This window comes from Miscanthus floridulus, chromosome 8, assembly GCF_019320115.1.
Source record: "Miscanthus floridulus cultivar M001 chromosome 8, ASM1932011v1, whole genome shotgun sequence".
NCBI classification, from domain to species: domain Eukaryota; kingdom Viridiplantae; phylum Streptophyta; class Magnoliopsida; order Poales; family Poaceae; genus Miscanthus; species Miscanthus floridulus.
In genome coordinates, this window is record NC_089587.1 from 54,809,370 (window position 1) to 54,832,160 (window position 22,791).

Below are 22,791 nucleotides of genomic sequence, written 5' to 3' on the forward strand. Positions count from 1 at the left end.
GGACTATGGTGATCACTCACACATCGTAGTCCCTTTGTAAAAGATCACCAAAGACGACGGACGTAGTCTCTTTATAGCTCTACACACACCGTCGCACGCTGCGAACTTACCGACTACGCTACGCGCGGTCCTCGCCACATAATAGCGTTGTACATGCCTTCGAGCTCCATTTTGGCGAGGATCTTCTACATTGTGGCGATGCATCCTTTGGTGCGGCACTTGCACTCCATCCGCCCCTGCTATATTCCCTCCACCCTGCAAAGGTGATTAGCAAAAAAAAAAAAAGTATTTTAAAAGGGTACTGTCCCAAACTAAAATTTTGGACCAGCTCGTCACAACAAGGTCATGGCGCAACTCGCAGCTGCAATCATGCTGCTTGCATTGGCGTGGCTAAATGAACACACTGGTGGTGTCGTCGATAGCATTTTTCACGTGTGTGCTGCGCCATATTTCGGTGATTCAAAATAGAGAACATATAGAGTGACCTAAAAAAATGTTGTAGTTTTTTTACACAGATGTTAAAATCAAAGACGACCCATTTTGCCTTGATTTGGTATCATAACTTTTGTAGTTTTGGAAATAAAATTCTTTCCGAAATGCTATACTTGAGTTTTGTTAAGCTATCTTTTCTTGTCATTTCAAAACAAATTAAGGACCTAGGGATCGACCTCGAAAAATTGTAGATGCAAAAAACCAAGCACCATCGATTTTTCTTAGATCTGGCATGCATCATAGCTTTTTTTTTAGTTTTGAAATTAAATTCTTTCCAGAATGCTATATTTGATTTTTTGTTAAATTGCTTAACTCCAAAATGGTTTAAAAAATCCGAGAAAATTATCTAACTTCTTGATTTGGACAATAGTATTTTTGTCATGTAATTAATTTCTTAACATACGTGCTCAATTGAAATATAAATTTCCTTTAAAAGCACTTGCTCAAAATTAGGTTTTAATGTGAAATCAAATTTAAAAGACTTCAAAACAAGCTCAAATTTTCCATGACTACTAAAGATAATGCACATGTATGGTATATGATGCATCTAACAATTGAAATATAGAACAAATGATCATTTAAGCAGTGTTGAGAGTGTTTTAAATTAAATTATTTAAATAAGCATTATAAATGATCATATATAAGTTATAGTATAATATAGAATGATCATTTCCAGGACATGGGCTGTAGCCCCAAGACCAGGCTCTGAGCTCCCTACAGCGGTCAGTCTCAAAACGCTTTGGACCCGTATGTGTATGTGCCCTTTTTCAAGTTGGTGTGGGTTTGGTGCTCTGATTTGCAAAGCAAATACAAAACTGGCGCATGATTATTAATATAATAATAAAAATATAGAAAAAAAAAACATTTGTATGAATACACATTCCTATGAACACAAACACACATTACCATTATGAACACCTTGAAAGGCTGAGACTTAGGTGGTAAATCTCTATGTGTCTGCGCACTCCTAGCTAATCTGCCGTCACACTAACGTTGGGGATTTATTTTCATTCTTTGCGTGAAACAACAATGGTAAGGATTGCCCTTACCACGATTTTTTTTTACAAAATACCATTACTAGAATTTAATTATTTTTCTAAATCACACCATCGAAAAACTAAACCAGAAATTACGAGTAGACCCATATCAAACCAAGGATTTGAACTGAATATGCAAATTCCAACACAAGGAACGTAACCAGGTTACGCTTAACATTTCGACCGACCCCCTCTGATCTACGGATGATTGACTTTTTGGACAAGGTATATTACAAACTTCTATAAACTCCACAATATCATGTAAAATATTTTGTAGTTATAAAGGTTGAAGATCACACCATAGATTTGTGTAGATACTTTTACAAAAGGATAAATTAACATACGACTGAGAACAGATGAAACACATGATACATGCATTTGGAATATGCGTGTATATCCATAGCAACATATGCAACATTCAAATCTACTTTTGCAACATCCAGATGAAACACTTGCAACATACGTATGAAACACCTCAAACACTTGAAATATGCGCTTGAATCATGCATGCTATGCAACATCCAGATGAAACACTTCAAACATACGTCTAAAAACAACTAAAACACTTGAAACATAAGCTTTCAACATGTGTATAATGTCATTGCAACATATGCAACATCCTAGGATCTACTTTTGCAACATCTAGATGAAACACTCGAAACATGGGTCTGAAACGCCTGAAACACTTGAAACACAGCGTCGTCGGCCTACCTGGTGGGAAACTATGGTAGCCAGCAAGTTCGCGGTCCCTCCTCCCCCCAGCCTCTGCGGCCCCCCAAAGCCCCCCTCCTCCTCCTCCTTCTCGGTATCGTACGAGGGTGAGTACCGTGCGACCACCACGAGCCTCGCTGGCGGCGCCCGCGCCCACGGCCCTAGCCAGGAACCACACCGATGAGGAGGTGCCTGAGGCATGGAAGGCGGCGCCGGTGAAAGGTCCTAATGGCTAGAGGGGGGTGAATAGCCTAATAAAAATTTCTACAACAACACTTAACGAAATGTTAGACAATTATGAGGCGAAGCAAGTGTTGCGCTAGCCTACTCAAAATGCAAGCCACCTACCACAATTCTAGTTTAGATAGTGCCGATTCACACAAGAGGTATGACACTACTCTATGTTAGTGTGCTCTCAAAGACTAACTAAAGAGCCACACCAACCAAGCAAGCAAGCTCTCACAACTAGTTACACTAAAGAGCTTGTCAACTAGTTTGTGATAATGTAAATAGAGTGATCAAGATAGTTATACCGCCATGTAGAGGAGTGAACCAATCAATCACAAGGATGAATAACAATGAAGACCAATCACCTCGGAATCAAAGGATGAACACAATGATTTTTACCGAGGTTCACTTGCTTGCCGACAAGCTACTCCTCGTTGTGGCGATTCACTCACTTGGAGGTTCACACGCTAATTGGCTTCACACGCCAAACCCTCAATAGGGTGCCGCACAACCAATATAAGATGAGGATCACACAAGCCACGCACAATTCACTAGAGTACCTTTTGGCTCTCCGCCGGGGACAAGGTCAAGAACCCCTCACAATCACCACGATCGGAGCTGGAGACAATCACCACCTCCGCTCGACGATCCTTGCTGCTCCAAGCCATCTAGGTGGCGGCAACCACCAAGAGTAACAAGCGAAATCCGCAGCGAAACACAAACACCAAGTGCCTCTAGATGCAATCACTCAAGCAATACACTTGGATTCACTCCCAATCTCACTATGATGATGAATTAATGATGGAGATGAGTGGGAGGACTTTGGCTTAGCTCACAAGGTTGCTATGTCAATGAAAATGGCCAAAGATATGAGTCATAGCCGGCCATGGGGCTTAAATAGAAGCCCCCCACGAAATAGAGCCATTATACCCCTTCACTGGGCACACTGCGTCCAGTCGAGTACAGTAAGGGTCTAAAACCAGTTTTCCTCGATCGGATGCATCTGGTCCACCTCGACCGGACACAGCCCAGTGTCTGGTGGTAAACCCTAGCCACTGTACCGCCAAGTCAACGCGACCGGACGTAGGCAGTCAGCGTTCGGTGCTTTTGGATCCAGCGTCCGGTCACTTGACCAAAATGCATGTCCTCTGCTGCCACTGACCGGACACTCTGGTCCAACTGAGTCCAGCATCCGGTCACTCACAGTGACCTCCGTCTTTTCTATCTAGGGCGCCGGTGGCACCGTCGGACTATCCGCACTCTACGGGCGGACACTCCGCTGGTGGAGTTTTTTACCCTTGCACCCAAACTTCACCACCCTTGATCAAATGTGCCAACCACCAAGTGTATCACCTTGTGCACATGTGTTAGCGTATTTTCACAAATATTTTCAAGGGTGTTAGCACTCTACTAGATCCTAAATGCATATGCAATGAGTTAGAGCATCTAGTGGCACTTTGATAACCGCATTCCGATACGAGTTTCACCCCTCTTAATAGTACGGCTATCAAACCTAAATGTGACTACACTCTCTAAGTGTCTTGATCACCAAAACAAAATAGCTCCTACAAAATATACCTTTGCTTTGAGCTTTTTGTTTTTCTCTTTCTTCTTTCCAAGTCGAAGCACTTGATCATCACCATGCCATCATCATCATGCTATGATCTTCATTTGCTTCACCACTTGGAGTGTGCTACCTATCTCATGATCACTTGATAAACTAGGTTAGCACTTAGGGTTTCATCAATTCGCCAAAACTAAACTAGAGCTTTCAATCTCCCCCTTTTTGGTAATTGATGACAACCCTTATACAAAGATATGAATTAAAATTCAATTGAATCCATGTTGCTTGTCCAAGCATATTTACCATGTGTAAAAGAGTATGGACAAATTACATGAACCCCAAATGGTAGCAATTGCTCCCCCTACATATGTGCTAAGAGTTTGGATTGTAGCTTGCACATATGCTTAGATAGAAAATATAGGAGACAATGTCTACCACATGATGCTAAGGTATAAAAATGGACCTTTCAAGCGTGATACCAATCGGAGTGCACCATTATACCATCCTTAGCACCATGGTTAGTTCTATATCACTTGGAAACATACTTTGAAAAGATATCACTTGTAAAGACTTACTTAGAAATGAAAGTTATCTAGTGATTTCATTTCACCATTCAATCTTACAACTAACATTCATCACACAAGCATGGATGTGTAAATTTAATACTTATGCCATGCAAGCAAACATATGAAATACGCATTCCAATGCACCATACAAGTTCATGAGCTTGCTCCCCCTACTTGTGTGCTCAAAATGTTAGTTGATCCCTTTCCTTTTTCATTATCTCTCCCTTATCTTTGTTTCTCTCTCCCCCTTATCTTTGTTTCTCACTCCCCCCTTATCTTTGTTTCTCTCCCCCTTTGTCATCAATGACCACAAAGGTTCTAAATATAGATAGTATTACTTGTAGGGTCAAGATTATCAATGTCAATCCATGGGATGAGGATCATTTTTCCGAATTTGGTTTAGTCTAGATTATTTACCAAAGATATTTAACTCGGTTTGATCCAAGGACAAGCTTCTTCACACCTCCAAATAAGGGTTATCTTGTACCATGTCGAGTTAAACACGTATAGCTCATTTTCTAGATTAAACACTAGGTTTACAAGCCCACAAACATGTCATATGTTATCACTAGATCAAATCAAGCATAGAAGCAATAGTGATCCCATATAGACATCAAAATCATTTGATTTTCATGAATGAGCCTAATAGAATAGAACCACTTGAGAGGTCCTAATGGAATTAAAAATGTGACTAGATGCACTAATCATGTCCTTAGCAAAGATGTATGTCATGCCAATCAACTTTTACCTTGGATTGCTCGAAGGAGAGGCATGTCATATGAGTGAGGGTGCATCAACACATATTTGAGAAATCCAATATGTTCAACTCATTCCTTAGCTTGCAAAACCTTTTCTCATCCAATGGCTTGGTGAATATATTGGCAAGTTGATCTTCGGTGCCTACACTCTCAATGCAAATGTCCCCTTTTTGTTGGTGATCTCTTATGAAATGGTGGCGGACATCAATGTGCTTTGTTCTTGCATGTTGAACTGGATTGTTGGTTAGTTTGATTGCACTCTCATTGTCACATAGCAATGTCACTTTCTTAAACTTGATTCCAAAATCACTCAAAGTGGCCTTCATCCAAAGTACTTGTGCATAACAACTACCGGCGGATATGTATTCGGCTTCGGCGGTTGATAATGCAATACTATTTTGCTTCTTTGATGACCATGAAACAAGTGATCTTCCCAACAATTGACATGTGCCCGAGGTGCTCTTCCTTTCTACCTTGCATCCCACATAATCCGAGTCGGAGTAACCAACTAGCTCAAACTTTGCTCCTTTGGGATACCACAAACCAACATTTGGTGTATGCTTCAAGTACCTCAATATTTTCTTAGTAGCCTTCAAATGACTTTCTTTTGGTGAGGATTGAAATCTTGCACACATGCATACACTAAACATAACATCTGGCCTTGATGCGGTCACATAGAGTAGGCTTCCAATCATAGACCAATACAACTTTTGATCCACCATATTTCCACTTGCATCACTATCCAAGTTGCCATTGGTTCCCATTGGTGTGCTAATGACTTTGCTATCAATCATTCCAAACTTTTTGATCATGTCCTTGATGTACTTGCCTTGACTTACAAATATACCATTCTTCAATTGCTTGATTTGAAGACCAAGGAAGTAACTCAATTCTCCAATCATGGACATTTCAAACTCATTAGCCATCATCTTTCCAAATTCATCACAAAATTCTTGATTTGTTGATCCAAATATGATGTCATCAACATAGATTTGTAATACAAATAGATCTTTTCCAATCTTCTTGATGAAAAGAGTGGTGTCAACCTTGCCCATGGTGAACCCTTTAGAGAGTACGAAATCTCTCAATCTCTCATACCATGCTCTAGGTGCTTGCTTCAAGCCATACAATGCCTTCTTCAACTTGTATACATGGTTGGGCTTCTTGTCATCTTCAAAACCGGGAGGTTGCTCAACATATACTTCTTTATTGATGTAGCCATTGAGAAATGCACTCTTAACATCCATTTGATAGAGCTTGATGTTGTGAGCACAAGCATAGGCTAGCAAGATTCTTATTGCTTCCAATCTAGCAACTAGGGCATATGTTTCTCCAAAGTCAAGACCTTCAACTTGTGTATATCCTTGTGCTACCAATCTTGCTTTGTTCCTTACTACTATCCCATCTTGATCTTGCTTGTTTCTAAAGACCCATTTGGTTCCAATCACATTGTGTCCCTTTGGTCTTTCTACCAACTCCCATACTTGATTTATTATAAAGTTATTCAATTCTTCATGCATAGCATTCACCCAATCAACGTCCATCAAAGCTTCATCTATCTTCTTTGGTTCAATGGATAACACAAATGAGAAGTGTTCACAAAATGATGCCAATCTTGATCTTGTTTGTACATCTCTAGAAATATCACCAATGATTGTATCCAAAGAATGATCTCTTGCAATACTTGTTGGTTGGAGCAATGGAACTTGATTGCTTGCACTGGCTAGATCATTGGGTTGAGATGATGTACTAGCCACTTGATCTTGATCAATGTCATGAGAGTCACTTGCACTAGCTTGATTTGTGTCATCTTGCACATTTGAGTTAGAGAGCACTTGCACTTGATCATCTTTATCATCATTCACTTGCCTAGACCTCAATTCACCAACATCCATGTTCTTCATGGCATTTGAGAGTTGAATGCCTCTAACATCTTCCAAGTTCTCATTCTCTTCTTGTGAACCCTTGGTTTTATCAAATTCAACATCATGAACCTCCTCAAGAGTACCACTATCCAAATTCCAAACTCTATATGCTTTGCTTGTAGTGGAATAACTAAGTAGGAATCCTTCATCACATTTCTTGTCAAATTTGCCCAATCTTGTGCCTTTCTTCAAGATATAGCATTTGCAACCAAAAACCCAAAAATATGCAATATTGGGCTTTCTACCATTCAAGAGCTCATATGGTGTCTTCTCTTTCAATCGGTGACAATAGAGGCGGTTGCTACAATAGCAAGCCGTGTTGATAGCTTCGGCCCAAAAGGATTGACTCACATTGTACTCACTAAGCATAGACCTTGCCATATCAATGAGTGTTCTATTCTTCCTCTCAACAAGGCCATTTGATTGAGGAGTGTATTTGGCCAAGAATTGATGTCTAATTCCAAATTCATCACATAACTCATCAATTCTAGTATTCTTGAACTCACTACCATTGTCACTTCTAACTCTCTTGATGGTTGTTTCAAACTCATTGTGAATGCCTTTGACAAATGATCTGAATGTTGCAAATACATCACTTTTGTCCACTAGAAAGAATACCCATACATATCTTGTGTAGTCATCCACTATCACAAATCCATATTTGTTTCCACCGATACTAGTGTATTGTGTTGGCCCAAACAAATACATATGCAATAAGTCAAATGCTTTACTAGTGCTCATCATGCTTTTCTTAGGATGGGTGTTTCCAACTTGTTTGCCGGCTTGACAAGAGCTACAAAGCTTATCCTTTTCAAACACAACATCTTTCAAGCCTTTAACTAAGTCATGCTTAATCAATCTATTCAATTGTTTCATTCCAACATGATCAAGTCTTCTATGCCATAACCAACCCATGCTAGACTTAGTGAACAAGCATATGGACAATCTAGCTTCACTAGCATTGAAATCAATCAAGTATAGATTCTCATATCTAAAGCCTTTGAAGATCAAGTTAGAGCCATCTACACTTATGATTTCTACATCATCTACTCCAAATATGCATTTGAATCCAAGATCACACAATTGTGCCACGGATAGCAAATTGAAGTTTAAGCTCTCTACTAGCAACACATTGGATATGCTCATGTCATTGGATATTGCAATCTTACCAAGCTCTTTGACCTTGCCTTTGCCATTGTCACCAAATATGATACTATCATAACCATCATTGCCATTGGTGTTGATTGAGTTGAACATTCTTGCATCACCGGTCATGTGTTGAGTGCACCCACTATCAAGAACCCAATGCCTTCCTCTAGCTTTATAATTTACCTACAAAAGAAGATCAATTCTTTTTAGGTACCCAAACTTGCTTGGGTCCTTGAAGGTTAGTCACTAGGCTCTTTGGTACCCAAATGGCTTTCTTCTTTGAGCCCATCCATGGTTTACCAATGAACTTAGCCTTCACACCATTTATACCCTTAGTAAGCATATATCATGAATTAAACTTAATGGAGGATACATTAGCATTTTGCTCTTGTTTTTACATTCTTGCTCTTTATGACCAACTTGCTTGCAACTAGTACAAAACCGACCATTGTTCTTCACAAAACTAGTCTTATGAGGAGTAAAGGCTGCTTTGCCTTTCTTGGGGTATAGCCCAATCTCTCTTTGTAGAGAGAAGCTCTTTGGCTACCCAAGCACATAAGCAAGCGGTACTCACCACCGTAAGCCTTAGCTAGGTTGTGAGTGAGCTTAGTGACCTCCTTCTTGAGGTTCTCATTCTCAACCACTAGTGAGGCATTATGAGAGAGACCATCACTACTAGATGAGGTAGAAGTGGAAGTGCTATAAGAAGAGTTAGTAGTAGCAACAATGATAGGCATAGATAGTGATGTATTAATTAAATCACAAATTACACCTACATCACAAGTTTCAACATGCTTCTTTTTATCTTGTTCATTAAGCAAAGTGGAATGAGCTTTTTCAAACTTTTTGTGAGCCTTGCCAAGCTTCCCATGGGCTTCCTCTAGCTTCTCATGAGTTGCTTTGAGATCATCAAGGGCTTGCTTAAGGGCTTTTACCTCCTTATTCAAGCTCTTGCATTCCCTTCTCTTAATGTCAAAGTGTTTTTAGCATCTTCTAGCATGTCAAATAATTCATCTTTAGTAGGTTCATCATTATCACTATCACTATCATTTTCATTTTCATCATCATGTTCTTCATCACTTTCATCATCACAAGATTGTACCTTAGTGGCCTTAGCCATGAAGTATGATGAAGATTCGAAGAGAGAAGGCTTCTCATTGATGGCAATGCTTGCAAGAACCTTCTTCTTGGTGGTCTTGTGATCCTCACTATCATCATCATCATCATCACTTGAGGAGTCATCACTATCCCAAGTGACTAAATATGAACCACCCTTCTTCTTCTTGAAGGCCATCTTGTCCTTCTTCTCTTTCTTTTCCTTCTTGTCCTTCTTGTTCTTCTTGTTGTCATCATCATTGTCACTATTGTATGGACATTGAGCAACAAGATGATCTTTGCTTCCACACTTGAAGCACCTTTTTGACTCTTCTTTGTTCTTGGATGAAGACTTCTTTCTTCTAGCACGGAACTTGCCAAATCTCTTGACAAATAGAGCCATCCTCTCATCATCATCATCATCCCAAGATTCATCTTCTTCACTTGATGTTTCTTACTTTGTTTTGCCCTTGGATGATGTGGCTTTGAACGCCATGCTTTTCTTCTTGTCATCCTTCTTGTCATCTTTCTTCTCCCTCTTTTCTTCCTTCTCATCATCATCTCTATAAGCATCATTGGTCATGATATCTCCCAAGATTTGATTTGGTGTCATTGTGTTCAAACTGGTCCTCACTAGTAAGGTGACTAACATGCCAAATCTTGCGGGCAAACATCTTAAGAACTTATTGGAGAAGTCCTTGTCCTCTATCTTCTCACCAAGTGCCTTGAGATCATTGACAATCACTTCCATCCGATGGAACATGTCCGGCACACTCTCATCTTCCTTCATCTTGAAGCTTGCAAACTTTTCTTTGAGAATGTAAGCCTTTGCACCCTTCACGGCTTGAGTGCCCTCAAATGATTCTTCCAATTTCTTTCAAGCTTCATGAGCCATCTCAATATTCTTGATTTGCTCAAATGTTCTTTCATCTATTGCATCATGAATAGCACTTAGAGCAATGTCATTGTTTTGGAGAAGTACTTCTTCGGCCGTGGTGGGATTCTCCGGATCTCCAATCTCAATTTTTGTTTCTACCACCTTCCAAACCTTTCTATTAATCGACTTGATATAAGTTGTCATCTTAGCTTTCCAATAGGGATAGTTGGAGCCATCAAATTGGGGTGGCTTCTTGGTGTTGTTGATTTGAGCTATTTTAACACCGAAGGTTGTTAAGCCTCAAATAACGGTGACCTTGGTTCTAATACCACTTGAAAGGTCCTAATGGCTAGAGGAGGGGTGAATAGCCTAATAAAAATTTCTACAATAATACTTAACAAAAGGTTAGACAATTATAAGGCGAAGCAAGTGTTGCGCTAGCCTACTCAAAATGCAAGCCACCTACCACAATTCTAGTTTAGATAGTGTTGATTCACACAAGAGGTATGACACTACTCTATGTTAGTGTGCTCTCAAAGACTAACTAAAGAGCCACACCAACCAAGCAAGCAAGCTCTCACAACTAGTTACACTAAAGAGCTTGTCAACTAGTTTGCGATAATGTAAAGAGAGTGATCAAGATAGTTATATCGCTGTGTAGAGGAGTGAACCAATCAATCACAAGGACGAATAACAATGAAGACCAATCACCTCGGAATCAAAGGATGAACACAATGATTTTTACCGAGGTTCACTTGCTTGCCGGCAAGCTACTCCTCGTTGTGTCGATTCACTCACTTGGAGGTTCACGCGCTAATTGGCTTCACACGCCAAACCCTCAATAGGGTGCCGCACAACCAACACAAGATGAGGATCACACAAGTCACGAGCAATTCACTAGAGTACCTTTTGGCTCTCCACCGGGGACAAGGTCAAGAACCCCTCACAATCACCACGATCGGAGCTGGAGACAATCACCACCTCCGCTCGATGATCCTTGCTGCTCCAAGCCGTCTAGGTGGCGGCAACCACCAAGAGTAACAAGCGAAATCCGCAGCGAAACACAAACACCAAGTGCCTCTAGATGTAATCACTCAAGCAATGCACTTGGATTCACTCCCAATCTCACTATGATGATGAATCAATGATGGAGATGAGTGGGAGGACTTTGGCTTAGCTCACAAGGTTGCTATGTCAATGAAAATGGCCAAAGATATGAGCCATAGCCGGCCATGGGGCTTAAATAGAAGCCCCCATGAAATAGAGCCGTTATACCCCTTCACTGGGCACACTGCGCTCTGACCGGACGCACCGGTCCAACTGACCAGACCCTGGACTCAACGTCTGGTCCACTGATGGATGCCACGTATCACTGGCTTCAAATGCTGTTCGTCAGATTTCAACGGCTACGAAGCTGACCGGACACTCCGGCAAAACTAACCGGACGCTGGAGCCTCAGCGCCCGGTCGAGTACAGTAAGGGTCTAAAACCGGTTTTCCTCGATCGGACGCGTCCGGTCCACCTCGACCGGACACAGCCTAGTGTCCGGTGGTAAACTCTAGCCACTGTATCGCCAAGTCAGCGCGACCGGACACAGGCAGTCAGCGTCCGGTGCTTTTGGATCCAGCGTCCGGTCACTTGACCGAAACGCATATCCTCTGTTGCCACTGACCGAACGCTCTGGTCCAACCGAGTCCAGCGTCCGGTCACTCACAGTGACCTCCGTCTTTTCTGTCTAGGGCATCGGTGGCACCGTCGGACTGTCCGCACTCTACGGGCGGACACTCCGCTGGTGGAGTTTCTTACCCTTGCACCTAAACTTCACCACCCTTGATCAAATGCGCCAACCACCAAGTGTATCACCTTGTGCACATGTGTTAGCGTATTTTCACAAATATTTTCAAGTGTGTTAGCACTCCACTAGATCCTAAATGCATATGCAATGAGTTAGAGCATCTAGTGGCACTTTGATAACCACATTCCAATACGAGTTTCACCCCTCTTAATAGTACAGCTATCAAACCTAAATGTGACCACACTCTCTAAGTGTCTTGATCACCAAAACAAAATAGCTCCTATAAAATATACCTTTGCTTTGAGCTTTTTGTTTTTCTCTTTCTTCTTTTCAAGTCGAAGCACTTGATCATCACCATGCCATCATCATCATCATGCTATGATCTTCATTTGCTTCACCACTTGGAGTGTGCTACCTATCTCATGATCACTTGATAAACTAGGTTAGCACTTAGGGTTTCATCAATTCATCAAAACCAAACTAGAGCTTTCAGCCGGGTCAGAAAAACATGCGGGACACTATCGGCGTGAGGGCGAAGCATGTGGCAACGCCAACCATGGCCAGCGGTGGTTAGGTGCGGGAACGGTGGTAGGCCTTATCTGCTTCGAAAGGAATGAGTCGATGGGGAGTGGGAAGATAATTTTGAGAGAGAGAGAGAGAGAGAGAGAGAGCAGGCCAGAAAGCACAGCGTCCGAACGGACAAGAACTTCCTAAGGAGAGCTACTGTAGCTCAATTGGTATGGCCGCTCGAGGCAACGTGAACATTAAGGACTCGAGTTCTGATTTTTTACCACTTATCACTTCCGATTGCCCACTGCCAGATCCAAATTCGACAGTAATGAGGGATTCCGACCCGAGAGTAATTGCCTGTTCTAGTGTAATGAGATTTGTCCAAGAAATATTCAACTTGTTAAAGAATTTGTGCAGGCTCTTTAACATTAGAGCTTCATTGTGCATTTTGAGGTTTATGACAGCAAGCCCTCCTTCCTCTCTTGGGATACATAACATTTCCTAAATAGTTTTTGGTGGTTTCCTTGCATTTAGTATTTATCAATCTTTTATTATTGATGATGCTGGGAGGGTGAAGGTGCTCATATAGAAAGTGGGAAGTGAAGAGAAAACTTCTTTTGTTAAAGTGGAAAGTCAATAGAAGACTACACTCACTAATTTTGTGCGTGCTGCGGCTGGCGAAAAAGGACGCGACATTAGTTGAAACTTTTTTTCCTTATAAGTATGGGCGTCGCTTGATTCGCAGGGACCTTGCCGTCCATTTCAATTCATCATGATTAATAAAAAAGAAAAAGTCTACTTAACCCCCCGACCTATCATACTTGGTCTACTTCACCTCCCAACTATGAAACTGTCTGTTTTACCCCCTGAACTATCTAAAACCGTCTGTTTTACCCCTGGGCGGTTTTCACCGGCGGCTTTGCTACAGTAACAGCGGGTTTGCTACAGTATGGAGGGTTGCTACAGTGCCCGTGGTTTTGAATTTCCTTTTTTATTTATTTTCGGTAACTTTTTGAAAAATCATAGAAAAATCATAAAATGAAAAATCTAATTTTATTGGACTCCACATGAGTAGATCTACACAGTGAATATATAATACGGTATGCTTTAGTACAAAATTTTTTTTAGCTTTAGATTAATTGGAAAATCCAATTTTGTCTGTAATTAACCGTAGCAAACCTACCGTTGTTGTAGCAAACCCGCTGTTACAAACCCGCTGTTACTGTAGCGAAACCGGCACTGAAAAACCGCCCAGGAGGTAAAACAGACGGTTTTAGATAGTTTAGGGGATAAAACAGACGGTTTCATACTTGAGGGGGTGAAGTAGACCAAGTATGATAGGTGGGAGTTAAGTAGACTTTTTCCTCGATAAAAACGACTAACACGCACGGTGGCACAGGGCAAGCAGCCAAGCACAGATCGAAGCCAAGCCAAGTTGCCAGTCACCAAGCGTACGTGCATCGTGCAAGCTATAGCAGCAACCACGAACGGCGATGCCGCAGCCGCACGTCGTGGTGGTGCCCTACCCGGGCTCCGGCAACATCAACCCGGCGCTGCAGCTGGCCCAGGCTCTGCGCCACCACGGCGTCTTCGTCACCTTCGTCGTCACCGAGCACAACCTCCGGCGCGCCCAGGAGGCCGCAGACACCGAGGGCGCCGTGAGCGGCCGCGAGGGGTTCCGGATCGAGACCATCCCGGACGGGCTGGTGGACGCCGACCGTGACCAGCAGGACTACGACCTCGGCCTGTCCAAGGCCACCACCCACCGGTGCGCGGCGCCACTGAGGGAGCTCGTCGCGCGGCTCCGCGGCGACGGCGGCGCGACGGCCGACGTGCCTCCCGTCACGTGTGTGCTGCCCACGGCGCTCATGAGCTTCGCGCTGGAGGTGGCGCGGGAGCTCGGCGTCCCCAGCATGGTGCTCTGGACCAGCAGCGCGGCGGCGCTCATGGGCCACATGAGGCTCCGGGAGCTCAGGGAAAGAGGCTACCTACCACTCAAAGGTACTCTCGACGCCCCTTGTATATACAAATAAATAATATCTTACCGCAGTCTAATATTTAGCCTAAACATCTTCTAATGATCTAATCTAATAGGCTCCAAATGAAAATTAGAAGGTGAGGGAAACATTTCGCTGGGACATTACGAATTTAGTTTACATTTTTGAATTTTTGCAAACTAACGCAATGGCATAAACCTAGTTTGGCAAATTTATGATTGAGGCCTCGTTTATGTTCAAACTCAAACTTCAAATAAAACAAAATTCATGTTCATGCATTTTGCTATTGTTGTGCTAGATCTTGCTAACTAGTTACAAAACATACTAACTAAAGTACTCCTTCCATCCCAACTCCGATTCCGATCTTCCCACACCTGTAAAAATCGATCCAATGCATCATTGGGTGGCGACATCCGATCCATGTTGGTGGGACTTCTCTCAACATTTTTTCCTTCTCGGACAAAGAAAGCCAAGAAAGAATTAAGTTGCCACCCCTATCTATTGCCGCTGCCTCTAGAAGCCAATCACCGCCTCCATCGCCCTAGAAAACAGGTAAAATCAATCTTTGTTGCTCTTCTTTTTGCCTTAGCCTCTTTTTGGCATGACCTAGCCAAGCTTGGAGGCCTCCGGCCGCCCCTAGCTAGCCACCACTGGCCGGCCGCAGCCACCTTACTGCCTGGATATGGCTTGCTACGGGGGTGGCCGAGGGCGGTGGTGGCCTGGCTAGCTGTGGGCAGCATGCATGATCTAGGTGTGAGAAGACCGAACTACTGCCAATAAACCTTCTCATGTGGGACTATTTTTTTTTTTACCCTTTTAAACAAGATTTTGAAAAATAATTGGAGAATCCAATAAATGTGCAACCAACTTTTTTTAAGACTTGAAAAACTCATTGACTTACCAATTCTTTTTTTAATTATTGGAGATGCTCATAGTAGTTGATGAAACAAACAGCTTGCTATATACTCCTTCACAGATCTGTCGTTTGTGCAACTGCTCGATGATATATAACTATATTCTTCGTTGTACTATCGGTGACAAAAGAATATCTTTTCCGTGGATCAAGTTGTTTTTATATTGTATTAATTATATATTAGCCAGTTCCGTTTACTTTTTTCATTGCAAGTAGCTTCGCATAAAGTATGAATCCTGGCTGGAGTACAGCCGGCTGCACTAGTTTTCAAATTCTGCGAAGCCCAACGCATAGTAATGCTCCGAGGTCCGAGCTTTGACGGAGGGAGTAGATCACAAGATTATTTGCTTGTAGAGGACATTATTGGTTGGATCCGTTGATGCTCCGTATCTGAACTTCTACTCGCCTAGAAAAAATGACCATTTGGGCTACGCTCATCTAAGCTTTTGATATGTATAAGTATTTAGACTTTATATAGGCATATATATGAAAATAATTTATATATACTCAGGTTATGATATATGATGCATGCTTATGTTCAAGTAAAATGCATGGTCAAATATACATTTTATTTACCATACAATATGCATGTCAGAAGAACATGCCACGTACCGCTGCTATAGCATAGGTTAACAGAGATAGATAGGCAAAAACAAGTTTTGAGAGGTGGATGTGTCAAGACCGCCAGTGGCAAAATGCCTGTGTAAATCCAGATTTACGTAGACAGATGTACATACATGCCTACATCTGCAAATAAAATAGGAAAAAAAGAAAACAGCCTCGAGGCCCACAGAGCCCTCCCTTTGAGATCACTGCAATGCGGAGACTTGTTGACGCTCCTGATGCCTTCCAGTTGTACGTGCCACTCTCATTTCCGAGCCTGCTACCAACAATTTCAATCCTTCTTAAGACAGCGAGACCGAATCAAATCCATGATTTTCATCCAAAGGGAAAGAGAGACATAGAGCGATCCAACGGATTGAACTCAGCATTTGTCACTGAATCCGAGCACCGCCCCTGCCCGATCCGCTCGATTTGAGGCCCGGCGATTGTTGTGACTGATCCATTCTGCCGTCTGTATGGAGGGTGTAAGGACCGTGATGTCTACGAGAGAGTGAATTAGGTAACTTAAAATCTATTTCTAACTATGATCTTTAATTTTTACTTTAACAAAAACCTATACAAATAAATAAACTATTTAAAAGTATAACTATGATTTTACTAGTGTGTTGCTATCTCTATCGTAAAAAAAGGTTATGCAACCTAGGTTCTAATCCTATCAACTAGCCTATCACTAAGTTAGAAAAGTAAAGTACACAATCAAGATTACAATATAAATGCGGAAGCTAAAGAGTAAGATAGAGATATGCAAACTCCTATCGACGACTTCAGTATTTTTACCGAGGATCGATAAGTTCTCAAGCTTCTCCCTAGTCATCCTCGTTGGAGCCCCACGCAAGGGCTAAGCTCCCGGTAGTGTAACTCCGTAGATAACCCCGAGCCTTCACCAGACGCAAGTGAGTCTCCGGTGTGCCTTCCGGCAAGCCTTTTTCGGACCGCTCCCTACCGTCTTCACTATCAAGCTTCGGGCTGAAACTCCGCGGGCCTTGTTCCCTTCGGTATACGGTGGCGGCCACACCACAAACGCAGTTGGTGTGGTCTCGCAAGACTACAAACCCCTCTGATGTACAACAATGGTGCGTGAAAGTACCGAATGGTAAGAGGTGTGCAAACCTCACTAAATACTGGGCCTAACACCTAAAGCAAGCGCAAAGCAATGGTCTAACTAACCTAAGCACTTTGCAAAACATCTACGCTAATCACCAAATGTTTCACTAAGCACTATGCATATGAAGATCATTAAAATGGAGTATCACCTCACTTGGTATTTTTTCCAGCCTCTCCACCAATGGGTCCATGGTCCAACGCCCGCCGCTCCTGTTTAGTCATTGCAAGATGACTGCTGGAGCTTCCCAACCATTGCATCGTTGCTGTCCCTGACGGCTAGGCTACAGTCATCGGACGGTCCAACGCCCTCAGGGCGGACTAGGTTGAAATGTCCTAATATGGCTAGAGGGTATGAATAGTCTATTTAAAATCTCTACAAAGCACTAGAGAAATCGATTAGTACAACAAATGGCGTAATGCAATTTTGCTCTAGCTCTACAAGGGTTGCAAGCCACCTATTCCAACAATTCTAGTAGCTATAATCACTATCACACACAACAAGCTAGGTCACTACTCACTAAGCTAGTGTGCTCTCAAAGACTAACTAAAGAGCCACACTAACCAAACTAATAAGCTCTCAAGACTAATTACACTAAAGAGCTTGACAACTAGTTTGCGGGAATGTAAATAAGTGAGTAGGGTGATTATACCACCGCATAGAGGAGTGAACCAATCACAAGATGAACACCAATTCAATCACCGGGAGAATACCAAAGGGTAAGAGACAACCGATTTTTCTCCCGAGGTTCACGTGCTTGCCAACACGCTAGTCTCCGTTGTGTCGACCAATACTTGGAGGTTCGACGGCTAAGAGGTGTTGCACAAACCTCGTCCACACAATTGGACACTGCAAGAACCTACCCATAAATGAGGTAACTCAATTACATGAGCAATTTACTAGAGCTACCTTGCGGCGCTTCGCCAGGGAAGGTGCAAGACCCCTCACAATCACCGGAGTCCGTCATGAACAATCACCAACACTTGCCGAGGCTCCTCCGCTGCTCTAAGCCATCTAGGTGGCGACAACCACCAAGAGTAACAAGAACTCCACAGCCACAAGATCCCCAAGTACCACTAGATGTAATCACTCAAGCAAATGCACTTGAAATCGCTCCTAATCTCACTATGATGATGAATCAATGATGGAGATGAGTGAAAGGTGTTTGCTTAGGCTCACAAGGATGTCAAGTATGTCAAAATGCCAAGAACATAAGCCCCAACCCGGTACCTTTCTATTTATAGAGCCCCAAGAATCAGAGAGCCGTTGGGGACTCTCGGGGTGACCGGACGCACTGACCGAATGCACCCCAGCGTCCGGTCACTCTAGGTCATCCACGTGTTCCCGTTTGAATTCTGCGCGTTAGATCTCAACGGTTATCTCTTAGTCGCGCGATCAGTCAAGTTGTGACCGGACTTAGCGCTCAAAGTGACCGGACTCACCAACACATGGCGTCCGGTTGAGTCCAGTAAGGGTCTAGAGCATGATTTTCCTGACTAGACGCGTTAGGTCAGAGGCAACCTGACGCGCCCGAGCACCCGGTCCTCACTGGCCAACTCTCTGCTCGCGCAACGTCAGTGTACGTCAGCTGGGTTTGCTTTTCTTCGGCACGTCCGATCGCAAGAACGACTCAGCATCCGATCGCGCGCCAGCGTTGCTCCTCCACTGGTGTGCATGACCAGACACGACCCCGCGTCAGGTCCAGCGTTCGATCGTGTCCCCGCGCTCTCGGCCAGACTTTGCGCCACGGTTTAAAAATGACCGGACTCGCCTGGCCAGCGTCCAATCAACGTGCAGCTCCTCCTTTTCTTTTTCTAAGTCCGAAACGACTTTATCCTTATTTCTAACTTCCTAACCACAAAGTGTAGAACTTGTGTGCACGCGTGTTAGCATTTTTCAAAGTATTTTACAAGGGTCAAAGTTAGCACACTAGGTTCCTAAATGCATATGCAAAAGTCATGTCACCTAGTGGCACTCGATAAACCGTTTAGCCAAAGATTTCTCCTCTTTATAGTATGGCTATCGATCATAAGTCACTCACACTCTCTATGGTGTCTTGAGTGTAAAATAAAAACCTATTAATATACCCTTGCCTTGATCATCTCGGTTTTTGTTTTTCTCTTTCTTCTTTTTCAAGTTGAGCTTGATCTTCATCAACATATGTCCATCTCCATCTCCATGGACCTCATCTTGCTCAATCACTTGGATTGCACCAACCTAGCTCATATCACCACTCATGACAAAGGTTAGTGCTACGTTTCATCAATTATCCAAAACCAAACTAGGGCTTTCATAGGTCCGACGCTATCTGAGCCTCTCGGGAGCTCTCTGTACCGCTCTCAGGAACCGTTGGACCGTAAAGTATATGGTCCGACGCTACCATGTAGGCAGGGTCCAACCCTCACATTTTTGGCGCCTACTGAACATTGAATTCTTATAGTCCGATGCCCTCCTTCTTCTTGGTCCGATGCCCTGACGCTGCTGTCGGACTGTACATGTGCTGGTCCGACGCCTAGGTGATGACAGGGTCCGATGCCCTGCATTTCTCTTTTGCACCCCATTTCTTCACCATCTCGCGTCCGGGCTTATTTCCATCTTGCGTCTTGGATCTTCTAGGTTGTCAACACCTCTTCTAATGTGCAACTTTCGGTGTTGATCAAAGTCTTCTTGCTCCAAATAAATCCAAGTTCTCTACGCAATCTATTGGACTATAAAAATAAACATATGCAAACACATTAGTCCAATTTGATCTTATTGATCATCAAACAAACTAAATGGCCCGATAGTCCTTTTCCCTATAGAGGGCAAGGACCGTGCACCACCGTGGAAAGGGAGATGAGGGTCCGCACGCCGCCAATAGGAGGACGCGGGATGACTGCCAGGGAGGTACGTAGGGCCAGGCGAAAAACTTGCGGCTTGCTAGCTCACTCGTCTCGGCTCGAATCGTTTACCTTTTCTAAAAAGCCAATCTAGTTTTTTTCTAAAAAAAATGAACCAGTCTAGTGTTTTACCACGTTAAGTTAATGAGTTAGATCAAGCTGGCTCACAGTCCAACTCACGAGTCAAGCGAGCTAAGTACTTCATAGTCCAACAAGCTAAACTAGTGGAGGCTTGGTTTTCAAAATTGTCGATCGGTGCCGTAGATGTTATTGTTTTTCCTCTAAATTTAGTGGAATTTAGAAAAAAAATGAGTAAAAGTTAAATAACTTAAACTTGTGAATGGATCACAATTATTTTTCAAAAAACAGTAGTTGAGAACCAAAAGTTAGTGTTTTTCTCTCGTAATAAATCAACGAACAGTACTTTTCGGCATGGTTTTTCAGCAAAACGAAGATGACCATATGTATATGTGTGGATTTGCTCGTTCATTTCTCATCTTTGCAGATGACAGCTGCTTATCCAACGGCTACCTAGAGACAACGATCATCGACTGGATCCCCGGCATGCCGCCGATCAGCCTTGGCGACATTTCCAGCTTCGTCCGCACCACCGACCCGGACGATTTCGGCCTGTGGTTCAACGACACCGAGGCCAACAACTGCACCAAGGCCGGCGCGCTCATCATCAACACGTTCGACGCCCTTGAGCCGGACGTCCTCGCCGCCCTCCGTGCGGAGTACCCGCGCATCTACACCGTCGGGCCGCTGGGCGCCCTTCTCCGCCGCCGGCACCACGACGATGAAGCCGGCGGCGGCGGCTTGCTTGACCTCAGCCTGTGGAAGCAAGACACCGAGTGCCTGGCCTGGCTGGACGCGCAGGCGCCGGGCTCCGTCGTGTACGTCAACTTCGGCAGCCTCACGGTGGTCACCGCCGCGCAGCTGGCGGAGTTCGCGTGGGGCCTCGCGGCGACGGACCGACCGTTCCTGTGGGTCATCAGGGAGGACCTCGTCGCCGGCGGGCCGGCGGCGTCCGTGCTGCCGCCGGCGTTCGCGGCGGAGACGGCGGCGCGGGGCCTCCTGGCAGCGTGGTGCCCGCAGGAGCGGGTGCTGCGGCACCGCGCCGTGGGGTGCTTCCTGACGCACAATGGGTGGAACTCCACGTTGGAGTGCCTCGCCGCCGGCGTGCCGATGGTGTGCTGGCCAGTGTTCGCGGACCAGTTCACCATCTGCAAGTACGCGTGCGAGGTGTGGGGCGTGGGGCGCCGCCTGGACGCCGAGGTGAGGAGGGAGCATGTCGCTGCGCGTATCGGTGAGGTGATGGAGAGCGAGGAGGTCCGGAGGAGCGCGGCGAGGTGGAAGGCGGTGGCCGAGGAAGCTGCTGGCGCCGGCGGGTCGTCGCACGAGAACCTGCTGGGCGTGGTGGAAGCGCTCGGGGTCAGCTCGCTCAACTCCGAGTCGTCCGAGGCATGAGGAGATTGGAGGAACGTGTGTGTGGTGTTTGAAGGAGCGAGGGTTTATTCAGATGAAGGGAATTATTAGGCCCAAATTAATTCCATGTACTAATAATTACTAAATATCATAAAACAAACTATATCAACCACTCTCTCCAAGACTCCGGTAATGTTTTCGGCAACGGTAGTGTGTTTGAAACATTGTTTTGACACTACCTTTTCTATTAAAATATAGAAATGAACATTATAATAAATTCATGATTTTGTAAAAGTATCTAGACAAATTTATGGTGTGATCTTCAACCTTTTTAACTATAAATACTTTTTATACATGATATTGTGGAGTTTATATATAGAGGTTTGAAATATACCTTGTCAGAAAAGTCAAGCATCCGTAGAGATCAGAGGGAGAGTGTGTCCGAAATGTTAAGCTGGTTACGCTTCTTGTTGTGGAATTTATATATTTGGTTTAATTTAAATCCAAGATTTGACATGCGTCTTTCCAATTTTGTTTTTCAACTGTGTGATTTGGGAAAATAAATTCTTGTAATGGTATTTTAAAAATTCGTGGTAGGGGCAATCTTTACCATTGCTGTTTCACGCAAAGAATGAAAATAAACGAGGGAATTCCTCGTGAGCCATTGAAAAAGATCGTAATTCTACTGAAAAAGTTCGGCGGACTTCAGCGCTACTGCTCCTACTTTTTTTTTTTGCCCTCCATGCCACTGCCGTCAGATTGGGCTCTAACGGTGTCAAACTGCAGGTGTAAAAAGTCGAAAATACCCTTAGGTCTAAATATATCATTAATTTCTTTTTTCGTATCTTAACGACTTCAAATGGAAAAACTCAAAACTAGAAAGTTGTAGATCTCATCGAGATCTATAATTTTTATATAAAAATTATCTTTATTTAATACCGCAAACAGATATGATTTTTAAGATATATTAATCATATCAAATCATATCTTTTTTTGCGGAATTAAATGGAGATATTTTTTATATAAAAATTATAGATCTCGACGACATCTACAACTTTCTAGTTTTGAGTTTTTTCATTTGAAGTCGTTCAGATGCTAAAAAAATTAATAACATATTTAGACCTAAGGGTATTTTGACTTT

The 22,791-nt window shown here is 43.4% G+C and overlaps 1 protein-coding gene across 1 annotated transcript; it reads left to right on the top strand.

The window, feature by feature from the left end:
• The first annotated feature begins 14,200 nt into the window (after nt 1-14,200).
• Nucleotides 14,201-21,728, top strand: LOC136472104 (7-deoxyloganetin glucosyltransferase-like). The gene is made up of 2 exons (XM_066469832.1): nt 14,201-14,708; nt 20,728-21,728. Exons 1-2 carry the CDS (start codon nt 14,201-14,203, stop codon nt 21,690-21,692), a joined length of 1,473 nt encoding a protein of 490 aa, XP_066325929.1. The 3' UTR covers nt 21,693-21,728.
• The last annotated feature ends 1,063 nt before the right edge of the window (nt 21,729-22,791 follow it).